The 12,251-nt window shown below is 46.1% G+C and overlaps 1 protein-coding gene across 7 annotated transcripts in view; it reads left to right on the top strand.

The window, feature by feature from the left end:
• The window catches only part of LOC310885368 (uncharacterized protein), a 138,819-nt gene that overhangs the window by 67,795 nt on the left and 58,773 nt on the right, over positions 1-12,251 (top strand). For all 7 annotated transcript variants that reach the window (XR_014574750.1, XR_014574751.1, XR_014574752.1 and 4 more), the window contains 19 exons: positions 931-1,122; positions 1,527-1,664; positions 2,332-2,514; positions 2,617-2,811; positions 3,261-3,409; positions 4,547-4,715; positions 5,126-5,260; positions 5,358-5,501; positions 5,591-5,792; positions 5,877-6,017; positions 6,615-6,797; positions 7,182-7,253; positions 8,053-8,179; positions 8,436-8,575; positions 9,254-9,457; positions 9,827-9,976; positions 10,259-10,438; positions 11,005-11,121; positions 11,535-11,684. Coding sequence is in view for 1 of the 7 variants with exons in the window: in XM_083808650.1 (XP_083664776.1) it covers positions 931-1,122; positions 1,527-1,664; positions 2,332-2,514; positions 2,617-2,811; positions 3,261-3,409; positions 4,547-4,715; positions 5,126-5,260; positions 5,358-5,501; positions 5,591-5,792; positions 5,877-6,017; positions 6,615-6,797; positions 7,182-7,253; positions 8,053-8,179; positions 8,436-8,575; positions 9,254-9,457; positions 9,827-9,976; positions 10,259-10,438; positions 11,005-11,121; positions 11,535-11,684 (2,971 nt within the window). In the remaining 6 variants the exon portion in view is untranslated. The remainder of the gene's footprint in view (positions 1-930; positions 1,123-1,526; positions 1,665-2,331; positions 2,515-2,616; positions 2,812-3,260; positions 3,410-4,546; positions 4,716-5,125; positions 5,261-5,357; positions 5,502-5,590; positions 5,793-5,876; positions 6,018-6,614; positions 6,798-7,181; positions 7,254-8,052; positions 8,180-8,435; positions 8,576-9,253; positions 9,458-9,826; positions 9,977-10,258; positions 10,439-11,004; positions 11,122-11,534; positions 11,685-12,251) is intronic.

Below are 12,251 nucleotides of genomic sequence, written 5' to 3'. Positions count from 1 at the left end.
CGTTGTTAGTGTAAGTATTGCAGGGGAATTACAGAGCGGGCACCTGTATTTAGTTCCTGCCTCAAAGGATGTATTGGATTGCAATGCAGTTAAATAATTGTTTGTGGAAAGTAAAACAATGAGAAAGACCCACAGAAAGGAGCAGTGGATGGCACATTGACTCTCACAACAAGGTTCTGAGGCTTATTTCTTATTTATCTGCCCCAAAACTGTAGTGAATAACTCTAGCAATAAGTGCCAGATTTCACTATTGAGGGGGAAATGGCATGTCACTGCTGTCAAATGACCCCAGTATTTCTATTTAGGCTAGTTTTCTATCACTGTGCACACATTTTGTAGTTATCACTGGATGATTCATTAAGAGAGGAGATAAATGATGAATGGGGATGTATGTGTGACAAATGGACCTTGATTATCTTGATTATCTCTCTTTTGCACTTTGTAGTTCAATGTGACAAAGAAAGATGAGGGAATGTGTTTGTTTTTCTCTACTCCCGCTTGCAAAAGATGTTGGGTTGACTGTTGTGGAGGTCCTTCTGCATGAATAATCCACAGGAAGCGACAGGACCTGCTTCTTATTTGTGAAGCACAGGCTCTCTTGCCTGCAGGGTGAATACACCGAATTACATACTGTTTGTTGTTGTTAGGTTAGGTTAGGTTAGGTGGAATTTTTAAGGGGAAACCTTTCTGTTTCCAATAACGTTGCTAAGCATAACAGGGAATGGTTTGTATGAACAGGGTCCTGTCATCAGTTCCCAAGGGCGATGTCTTTGCTCAGTGGCTTTATTTCTGCAGACTGCTTTATTTACTGGTGGGCTCCATTGCAGTGTTGGTTGCATTTATTTCCTTTGTATTGTGCCTCAACATGTCGAACATACAGGGATTCTTTTGTCCTCTAGAAATGGGAACCATGTGCCTTTCATGTTGTAGGACCAAGGTTCAGCCTCCTGCTTGCCATGTGTTGTTGGACATTACTGTGCTAGTGAGCACACCAGCCGGGAGGTGATGGTGCGTGCCATGATTTGCCCGGCAGGTCTCTTGTGCCCAGAAGGACAGGCAGTCCCTCCAGATGCCAGTAAAAATGCCTGCCCAAGAGGATACTACTGTCCCCAGGGAGATGCTGTAAGTGCTTCTGCTTTAGACCTTGGGATTCTCTCTTCTCTCATTGTGTTGGTTGTACAGTCGCAGTGTCTACACTGGAATCTTGTTGCAGGAACCTTTCCTATTTTTTTTTATTTTACTGATTTCTGTACTTTTTTGATGTTGGTATTTACCCAACATAAAATTTCATAATACTGGGATAACATTTTCTGAGCTGTTGTATACAAACAACACTGCTGTTTGGATACCCGTTTTGTTACAGTCTCTCTCCAGCATTCGTACCTGATGCCTAGTGTTGCTTTTCAGTGTTTGTTCCCAATAACTGGAAAGAAATATTTTTCAGTTTCAGCTGCTGTGTGTTTGCATTATAGTATGCAGCAGTCATGTTAGTATCTTAAAGACCCATTTTTCTATTTTATTTCAAGGGCTTGCCCACTAAACCTTGCCCCAATGGGACCTATGGTGAGCGGAAGGGGCTAAGCAGTGCTGAGGAATGCTTGCTGTGTCCTGCAGGGAAGTACTGCTACAGAGCCGGAATGGAGCCTCTGGGAATTCCCCACCCTGTAAGCACAGCCCAGCTTCTCCCAACCTTTATTTTCCAGAGGCTGCAGCTGTAAATGGAGCCTAATTAAAACCTGTCTCTCTTTTGCCTTCTGCCTGTCAATGCAGGTTATGAAAGAGAGTTCAAATGTCGGGAGTTGGTGTTGCTTTGTCTCTAATGAATTTGGGGATCTTTCCTTGTGATTGTCTTGTCCCTTGAAAGAGTGAATTCTTCAAGCATTAATAGCAGTTTGAAAAAAAAAAGAAGCTTCTATTAAGAGGAAAAAGGGCAGCTGAGTTTCTTAAATGTGGATGAATCCATGGTCTTATGTAAGAGTGAGGTGACAACTCTTACCAATTACAGCTACTTTTCAGGTACATAAGAAGAGCATCTTTGCCATGACTGCACAGGCAAAGGATAGGGGCTGTCTTAAGGACAAGAGTTTCCCTTAAGAAATTCTCACCTAAAATGATTATCCTACACCGTCAGAATTTTAGTGATCTGTAATTGTAAAGGGATTATGAATTCCTTTCCTTCCCTACCTTTCTCCCCCATTTTCTTGCAGTAAAAATTCTAGGTTATTCAAAGCGTGGATGAAGCTTGGCTCTTCCTGTGTTGAATCTTGACAGATTGTTCTACCGTATCCAAAGCACAACAAAGCTGTGCTGACTGCCTTTCTTGCTTTATAGACTGGGGATTGCCCACCGGGCTATAACTGCCCTCCAGGGACTGGATTCCCTTTCTCCTTCCCCTGTGCACCAGGCTTCTTCTGGGATAATTCCAGTGCAGAGGGTGAAGACAGGTGCAAACCATGTCCAGCTGGCTCCTACTGTGACTCTCCTGCCACGTCAGAGCCCAAAGCTTGCCCAGCAGTGAGTTGTTCCTTTGCAGTCCTCTGATGCAAGAAGCTGAATGTGGGGGTCTATTTAACAGAAGATTCTTAAATGCAGTATTCAGCTGACTTTGTTTTGCAGGGCTTTCACTGTGGCGAAGGCAGCTCTAAACCTGAGCCCTGCCCAGAGGGCACCTACAGTAACAAGAAGGGGCTGTCCGGGCCATCAGAGTGCAGCCCGTGTGGCCGTGGTTTCTACTGTGCTGCTCCAGGACAGACTGGGCCAAGCGGTCCCTGCCAGGCTGGGTTCTTCTGCCAGGGCAGGGCTCTGACTCCAGTAAGTCTCACGGCAGGCTTTTCTCATTTTCTAATTGTGTTCCACCGTGGTGTTTTTTATTAACCCAGTCACTTTCAAGAGCCACAATTTTGCACTGCACACATTCAAGGTTATAGTGTGAGGATCCTCAAAGGATGCACGACCATTTCATAGTTTTCCCTCTCTACACGAACATCCCCTTAACTAAAAATGTAGCCAGGTTTATAACCAGGTACAGAGTTCAGTGGGTGTGGATCACATTAGGATTGCTGGTTTGAAAAGGCCATCCATATATCTTCTTTCTGTGTGTTTGCTACATTTACCTTAAAGAAGCTTTGTCTGTCCTCTGTACAGCAGAGTATGTCTCTGTTTTTCTTCTTGGTATTGCCTTGAGCCCAAATCAGTACGATGCCTTTAATATTTTAACCAAGTTTGCTCCTTTTTTTACATGCTGCCTTTTCCAATTTCAGTTGCCCACAGACGGTGTGACAGGAAACCTGTGTCCCCCTGGGGCATACTGCCCACCTGGGTCCCCCTTACCTGTCCCCTGTCCTCCAGGAACCTACAGCAACAGGAGTGGGTTGAGAAGCCTCCGTCAGTGCTTGGACTGCCCCCCTGGGTGAGTGTGATGTTTGCTGAACACGGCTCAGTTCAGTCCCATCACAAAGGAATTATTTAACCCTCAAAATTCCTGCCCCAGCAGCCCATCCTTACCTTCAGCCCTTTTGCAGAGGGGTCCCCTCTGGTCCCGGGGCTCCAGTACAAGTGTGCTTGCCTTCTCCATTGCTATATACCTGTATCAGTAGATTTGCAATAAGGAACTTGAACTGTGTGAGTTGTATCTCAGCTTTTACTGTTCCCTAGCATCTGTCAAAACTCGTTATGTCTGTAGTGCTGGATGGCTTGACCTAGCAGCTCTTGCTTAAACATTCTCGTTAATACTAATTGGGTAGTCCTTTTTATACTACCAGATTGTGCTGCATCCCTTTTAATGATGCCAGAGTTACACATCTGAGTCTGAAGAAAAAGATAGTGATCTAGTGTTGGCTTTCACCTCTCCTTGAGTGTGCACTGAATAAGTGTAGGTTTTTAAGGCTAGTAATGGACAGTCTGCCTTTCAGGTGGTCATGTCTTCATGCTGGTGTGACAAATGGAGCATGCAAGATCATCTCGGGATTGGTGGCACAAATATTTGTGCGCTTCACTGTGAAGGAAGATGCTGATTGGGATATTGGGATGCAGTTTTAGGTCTCCATGGAGTAGAATTCAAATTTTTCTGTCTTCTTTATTTTTTCTACATTTTTTCACTCCCTGTTTTCCCCGGAGAGGTAGGCAGAAAAACAGAGCAAGAGACAGCTCTGGAATTCACATTCTGTCCAGAAGATGAATGGAATGCCCTCAAAGCTCCTTTTTATTCCTGTATATTTCTAGTCCAAGGAAGCAGAGAAGGCTTGCTTGAAGAAAACCGACATCTGGGTGTTTGTGTGATCTGTATGCAGATGCCACTCTGTTTTTGTAGAGGAGGGTATTCTTTCCAGGATAAAACTACTGAATCTGAGGGGCTATGGTCTTTAAAAATCATGTGTGACAAGTGATATATGTACTTTTTTAATTCCTTTCAAGGCCTGTAAGTGAACAGGAACTAGGTCTCAGTGAGATCCCAGGTAGACTGCAGGGAATTTTTGTATTGTGACCACACTATCCAGTGACAAAACAAACTACCCAAGATTTTTATCGTTTTCTCCCCTACACATAGCCTTTATTGTGATGGGACAAACAGCCAGGCTCCCTCAGGACCATGTGAACCTGGCTACTTCTGTACAGGAGGTGCCAAAAGTGCTCTTCAGCAGATGGTCATGGAGGGACATTATTCCTTAACAGGAGCTTTCAGGCCAGAGCCATGTCCCCTTGGCAGCTTCCAGCCTGTAAGTACGTTAGAATTCACTACAAGATGCTTGTGGGATCATCACAGCCATTGGCAGCTTTACGAGTGTGTTAATAGTCATTTGTGGGGCGTCTTTAAGCGGACAGCTTAAAAAAAAAGAGGGACTTGGGTTTTCTGGTAAGCTGAGTAGTCAACGCCACCATCTTGGCTTCTGCCCTGCAGTGGAAGAACTCTTTGCAGAACTAGAAATATTAAACCAGGGCTGTGCCTGCCACTGCTTTAATGCTGCACGGTGCTGTGCAGACACCGCAAACCTGTTGTGTTTGGACCTCTGTGTTCATTTTGTAGTAGGGGAAGTCTTGGGGAGTTGGTAGAATGGTCAAAGTTTATTCACGTTGTAAGCAGCAACACTGCACATCTGCCGAGTTCTTTCTTATGTCCCTTTTTTAGGGCCGTGGGCAGTCTGTTTGTAGGGACTGTCCGGAGGGTACATTCTGCAATGAGACAGGCCTGGCTGAAGCCCAGCCTTGTCCAAAAGGGCATTTCTGCTCGGCTGGAAGTTCCCTGCCTCTCCCATGTCCAGTGGTAAGAATCCTTTATGGCTCTGTTCTTTAAGTAGCACTTTCCAGTAGTCTCCAGTCCCTTGATGAAGGGCATTCACTACTTCTCTGTCTTTGTGCAGGGAACATACACAGATGTACCCAGGACAGGTTCGTGCAAGCCCTGCCCAGCAGGCACGTACTGCAGCATGGCCGGTCTGACGGAGCCAGAAGGCCGTTGCCAGCCAGGACATTTCTGCACTCAGGGGTCCAGCAGCTCCTCACCTGTGAGTACTGAACATCATGCGTTGCTGCAGCCCCTTCAGCGCTACAAAAGCTTTCATAAACCATGCTCACCTTATTTCCCTTGCTTCAGGTGGGGTTTTCCTTTGGAGATCTTTGTCCACCAGGACATTATTGCCCTGCTGGCACAACGCACCCAAAAGAGATGCCGTGCCCTGCTGGCACCTGGAACGGACGGAGGGGAGCCCAGGATGCCACTTGGTGTCTTCCTTGTGACCCTGGATTTTTCTGCAGTATGTCTGGCCAAGATGCTCCTGGAGGACTTTGTGCACAAGGTGAGACACAACCAGAACTTAGCTGCTCAGAAATTCAGGGTTTTTTTGCATAACAGAGAGGACTCAAGTGCTTTCTGCTTTAAGGCTATTACTGCACGGGAAGGACAAAGACTGCAAAGCCAGAGGATGGTGTCACTGGAAATATCTGTCCTCGAGGACATTTCTGCCCTGCAGGCTCAGCAGCGCCTTCTCCCTGCCCCAGTGGAGAATACAGTAATGCAACAGGTGAGAAACTGGATCTCTGCAGCTTCTGTGTGACTTGGGAAAACTAGAAGTGGATGGTATCTCATGTGGTATCTCATGTCTGCATCCAAGAATGTCTTGATAGCTGCTGACTGCTATGAGTTGCTCAGTATTTTGCTTGGGACAGAGAAAGGTGTTTTTGTTTGTGTTTTTTTTTTTTTTGGTTGGTTGGTTTTGTTTTCTTGCCTTTTTTTTCCCCCTGGTGTCACATGGTGGGGGGAAAGGGATTCTTTCACCCCTGCAGCAGGTCAAATAGTAGGTTTGCAGCAGTGACAGTGCACAGAAAGCTGGTTAGCAGTTAACCAGATTTCCCGACTGTTCTTCCTGCCACCTACCGGTGAGATGTGGAGATTACTGTGACTCTGAGGCTCGAGTGGGTTTGTGAAGCTTGCTGAATCAGACGCTCCTGGGAGAATGTACATATTTGAAGACCAGTCATTCCAGGAGGGCTTGCAGAATAACTTTGTTTCGTCTGCTGCTTCTCTAAGTGCACAACTAGACAAGAAAAAAGTTGTGCGCATGGCATTTTCTTTCAGTTCATTACATGTTTCCTTCCAGTTTTCTATATTTCCTTCACAGGTCAAGACAAATGCTTTCCTTGCCCTGCTGGGTTTCACTGTCCAAAAGGACTAAGACACCGCTGTCCTCCTGGCTTCTATTGCCCTCAGAAAACTGGAATCCATTTGTATCCTTGTCCCCCCGGGACTTACAATCCCTCTTACGGACACAGCCAGGCTGAGAGGTGTCAGCAGTGCCCTGCAGGTGAGGAAATAAACTGTACTCTGATCGTCCATGTGGAGCAGTGTCTGAGAGAGTGATCCATCTGCACATCTCTTCTCCCAATCCACTGATGCATTCCACCTCTAGGAAATGCAAGCATAATAATACATAACCAAAGGAGATCTCTTGTCCCACTGATAGTATTCCCCAATAAGCCACAGTTGTTGTGGTTTTTTTTTGTCCTCTGTAGGTAGGATAAAAGTTTGGTTTTAAACTCAGGGTTTCCGAGAAGAGCACAATTTGAATTGGCATGCTGATGCTGAGGAATCAGCTCACCCAAAGTCTGCCTCTTTGCCTTCCAATCAGTGCATGGAGCGCAGCAGCTCTGCTGTTTTTACTGACACTCTTTTCTGTGTGATCTTCCAGGAATGTTCTGTGGAGACTGGGGATTATCCTCTCCAAGTGGTCCCTGCTGGCCAGGATTCTTCTGCACAGCAGGTATTGAATGTAGCACTCACAAGGACAGAAGAGAAGTGAAAAAGTAGAAAGCTGTGATCTCGAGGATTTTTTTATACATTCTCTGTGCAGTCTCTCCCTGGATTTTACTGGAGGGTGTGCCAGGATAGCCCTGAGGAATGAAGCACTGTAATAAGATTATACTTGGTCACAACAGGAATTTTTCTAGTCAAAACATGCTTTCTGAGGCCAGTAGAAGGACTTAAGAAAATACACAAAAAGTGGACTCAAGGAGTCCTTCCGTTGTGTTCTTCCAATGTCCAGCTATCAGCGATTCAAGAACATTTTATGCTAGAGTTTGGCTCTGGGATCACCGTGTATAATAGTTGAGTTTTCTTTCAGGTCTTTACCAGTTTCTGTGCTCTCTGCATGGCAGTTGTCATGAATGCTTTAATGAGAACAAGTCCAAATTTAAGATACCGTTGGATGCAGTCCAGTCTAAAGGAAATGCTTACAGGCAACTTTGTGTTGTTTGCCACACTAGTGCAGGGAGAACTTGCATTAAAAAGAGGCCTTTTTGTTTCTAACTTTTCTGTTTGCCAACTAACATGTAAGCCTGGAGACTGCTCTGAAACAGACCTATCAAGTGTGCTGTGATCTGCATTGAGATCCATGCTTGGCAGTGTGCACGACAGCCCTTTTAACTAACTTCATGCTTGCTCCCCATATTCTCACATAAAGAAGAAAGCTTCCTGCTATAGAAATTACTCTTTAGGCATGGGGAGGGTGACAGACTGTCCTATATCATTAAGGAAACCTTTGGTCTTTCTTCCTGGTGTAGGAGCAAGTGTCCCGAACCCTAATGGAGCCACAAACACGAGCACTGGTGGCCCATGCCCACCTGGCCACTTCTGCCCTGCTGGCACAAGTATCCCACAGCAGTGCCCTGTGGGCACTTACTCAGACAGGTGAGCTTCTGGTTCTGATGGTGCTAATCTGTATGTTCCTTTCCTTTTTATCTTTCTCTTCTACTGCTATCTACTACCTCCTTTGCTTCCTTACAGTGTCCTTAAGCTGCAGCCCAGTAAGGCTCATTAGACACATCTCTGGATTTATTATAAAAGCCTCATGGTTGTTTTCCCTTGGCCAGGGGTATAGGCATCAGGGACCTCCTGCTGAACTTGCACACTTGCCAACAGAACGCTTGCTTCTGTCTCTCTACAGGCTGTACATCGGGCAGGAGTCCAGCTGCACAGCGTGCCCATCTGGCTATTACTGCAGCTCTGCTGGCCTCACGGCACCCTCAGGACCCTGCTCAGCTGGGTACTACTGCCTCTCTGGAGCTTCCTCGCCATCGCCACCTGGTGAGTTGCCCTGGGTGAATGTCAGTGTCTTCACTTAATTGTGTCCAATAATTAAGGGTCTTGACAACAGAGAGCTTTGAAAAATGCCGGTTTTTCCCCCAGTACTCCTGCCCCTGCCTCTTCTCAGTCATTTAATTTTTAATATAATTAAACCCTGTATTAATTTTGTTTGGGGTATTCATACATCTGCATACCTAACAAGTATGAAAAAGCAGTCAGTCCCCCTGTCTGTGTTACTGAATGCGACGCTTGCATTGAACACTGGAAAGCTGTGGGTACCAGCCTGTAATGGAAGCAGCCTGATTCCCCCTTGTCATTTTATTGTGTATCAGAAAGAATAATTTCCAGGGAAGAATTCCAGGTCAATTCCTGCGGACAATTAAATATTCTCCAAAATTCTTATTACATACAAAGCAGAGTGTTTAGAAAGCTGATGTGCGAAATACAGTTCACCACGGCTTTGCCTGTGAAGCTAGGAGGAAAAAAACACGGTGACACAGCGTCGAATAACTCCAAAGCTGAGATACTCTGGTTATGTTAGATACTGTGTTGTGCCTCCTCATGAGCTGTCTTGTGGGATCCCAGAAGAGATCCTCATCAGTTTGCTCCCTTTGTTGGCATTGACCCTCCCTCATAAGCTCCCTTTGTTGGCTTTGTCTTCTACTTTTTGTGTCCTAGGTGTGTGGGAGAATGGAGGCCCTTGTCCTGTGAGCCACTTCTGTCCCGAAGGAACCAGCTTTCCCTTAGCGTGCCTTGCAGGGACTTACAACAACCTCACCAGACAAGCTGCATGCTTTCCTTGTGCTGCAGGCTACTACTGCCCAGAAAATACTACCAGCTACAGTGCGAATCCGTGCCCAGCTGGCTTCTACTGCCCCAGAGGTGAGATGGGCCCAGGGGACAAGACCAGCTATCGGCCAGGGTGAAATAACTTTTTAAAGGCAGGAAGCGGTCCCTGTGAAATAAACCTTCAGCCATCAGTCTGGTTCTTCATAGAAAAAGAACCCGATCATTTAAACCACAGACAAGGCTGTCACCTAACCCCCCCTACCAGTAAGCTGATCAGCACCTGGAGGTTGTCATGGCCCTGAAGGCCAGGCTGTGCACTGGGGAGGTCAACACGGAGATAAACTGGCAAAGGTCGTAGAATCATACAATCATAAACGGCCAAAGATGAAGGAGGTGATGCTGCGGGATTAATAGCCAAGATCCTATTTATAGTCCATGAAACATTCTGTCTTTATTTCGAAGGAACCAGGTTTGCTACTGAGTTTCCCTGTCCTCGGGGCTACTTTAACCCAGACCCCATGACACAGAGCTTGGACAGCTGCTTGCCCTGTCCTCCTGGGCATTACTGTGGGAAGGAGAACTTGACAGCTGCATCGGGCAAGTGTGACGCAGGTGAGTTCTGGATCTGTTTGGCTGCTGCCCTTGGAGGCAGTGCCTTAAGGAGGCTGTTGCATACACCCTGCAAATTTATTGGGATTATTGTATGTATTAGTGCATGGAAGATGATGCCATAGTGCTGTTAAACTTTGGTGATATTAGCCTGTCCTGTATTCCCTTTGCTTATGGTTGTGCTGTGAAGGCACTACATGAAAGTCCATTCCCCCTGGCTTGGCGATGATAACTTCTGGGGCTCTGACATTGCTTGAACTTTTCAGCCACGTTTTGTATTCTCAGGATGGTTTTGCATCTCAGCTGCTTGGACCCCACGGCCTTTTGATCTGGATAACTACACCAGCACCAACTGCCTCTGTCCTGCCACTGCCACTGGAGGGAAGTGCATAGCTGGTTTCTATTGTCCCACAGGAAGCTCAGAGCCTCTTCCCTGCCGTCCAGGGTTTTATTGCAATGCCCCAGGTCAGCATCTGCTTTTGGAGAACAGGAGTGGTGTGTTTTGGGGGGTGTGGAAATAAAGGTAAATAAAAGTATTTGTTATTTAGGAACTTGACAGAAGATTTTAAAGCTAGGTTCTTGTTCTGGGTGATAAAGCTGACTTAGCCCAGAATTTTTTGTGTCCTTAAGTGAGTCACTTATCTTCTTGTGACCATATTCCCATTTTCAGAGGACCAGTATGAACACACATTACAGGCTTGTAGGCACAGGGGATCGGGATCTTCCGTAAGACTCCTCTGTATTCTCTGAATCTGCTGAGCCAGCAGATGCTGGGATACTGACTGCTCCTTCATTTTCTTCTGTTTCTTTCCTGTCCTTTCAGTATTCTTTCAGTGTGTTAAACTGGAGCTGTTCTTATCCTCATACTTTCATAGAGTTGCAACAGTGCTTGCAAGATGCCTTTGGTTTTGCTAGCACAGAATGGGGCTCAGGTGTTACCTTGTGATGTTTGCCCAGAGGGAAGCTGCAAGCCTCCTGCTTTTCTCCCTCTGCCTTGGTGCTTGGAGTGCTATTACCCTTCTGTCTTCTAGGTCTGTCCGTCCCCAGTGGGGAATGTGCTGCTGGCTTTTACTGTAAAGGCGGAGCAACCCTCCCTAATCCAAGAGATGATGTGACTGGGAATATCTGCCCTGCGGGGACTTACTGCAGTAAGTGTCCAGCATTGATCAGGAACAAAAATTCCATATCCCCTAATATCTGAAATACTGGTGGGTGATTCTGAGAGTGTGGTGGCCAGCTTGCTAGGGTGTGACCAGAGTGTCCTGAGTCCCAGATTCTTCTCTAGTTCCTCCTTTGACCTGTTCTGTGAAAGTGGTGGTGTATTTGTCTCAGTGCCTTAACTTGTCTGTCCTTATAATATACTTAGCTTGAACTCTTTCCTTCTGTAAAAGTTAGCTAATAATATCTATTCTTTTCTGTGGAGCACCATTTGACCTGTGAGTGTAAGTAAGACTCCACTGATTCTGTTTCCTTATGCACTGCACTCATCTAGGCCCCAAATGGAGCAATGTTTTCATTCTCTCATTGTTCATTTCTCCCTGCCTTGTTTCTTTTCTCCCAGCTGCAGCATCAGCAATCCCCACGCTCTGCCCAGCTGGCACTTTCTCTGCCCTGCCAGGGAGGAGAACGCTTTCTGAGTGCCAGCCTTGCCCCTCTGGCTTCTATTGCGAGTTACCTGGTCTCAGTGCCCCCACGGGAGAGTGCTGGGAAGGTAAGCCTTGAATAAATGACCGTACTGCATCCCTGCAAGAGATGCCTGCATAGATATTACTGGCTCTTGAGTCTTGCTGTGGGTGAAAGTTTCGCGACTTACTGCCTACCTTGGTTTTCTTCTCTTAACCAGAGAAGAATTTCTGTCTCTGTGGAAAGGCTGTAAGAGGCAAAAGCAATTCTGAGGTGAAAGCAGAAGTGGTAACTTCCAGGTCTTTCTTTTGAACAATTAAAATATCATTAAGGGAAGACTCTGGTGTTCAGTGGGGAAATTTTCTTTGAAGGGTTTCAGTAACTGAAAGGAAGAGAGATCAGTGCTGTGTCCCTAAGTGCTTTCCTGTGCCACCTGTAAGTTTTGTCCTGAGTTTTGGGGACCATTGGGTGGTAAATTTCCTTCTTATGAGTTCAGCATCTGGTAGGCTTTGATGTGGTTTTGTCCCAGCAGAGGTGTGATTCAGATCAATAGTAATGTAAGGTCAGCAATACTTTTATTTCTTGAGCGGCCAGTGAGGTGCTTGGTATGCCTGGGAGAAACCGTTAGGAGCCTTCTCTTCTAATGAGCACAGCT

The sequence above is a fragment of the Anser anser genome (assembly GCF_964211835.1).
Source record: "Anser anser genome assembly, chromosome: 22".
NCBI lineage: Eukaryota > Metazoa > Chordata > Aves > Anseriformes > Anatidae > Anser > Anser anser.
The sequence above is the reverse complement of the archived record's forward strand: the minus strand, read 5'-3'. Positions and strand labels throughout refer to the sequence as shown.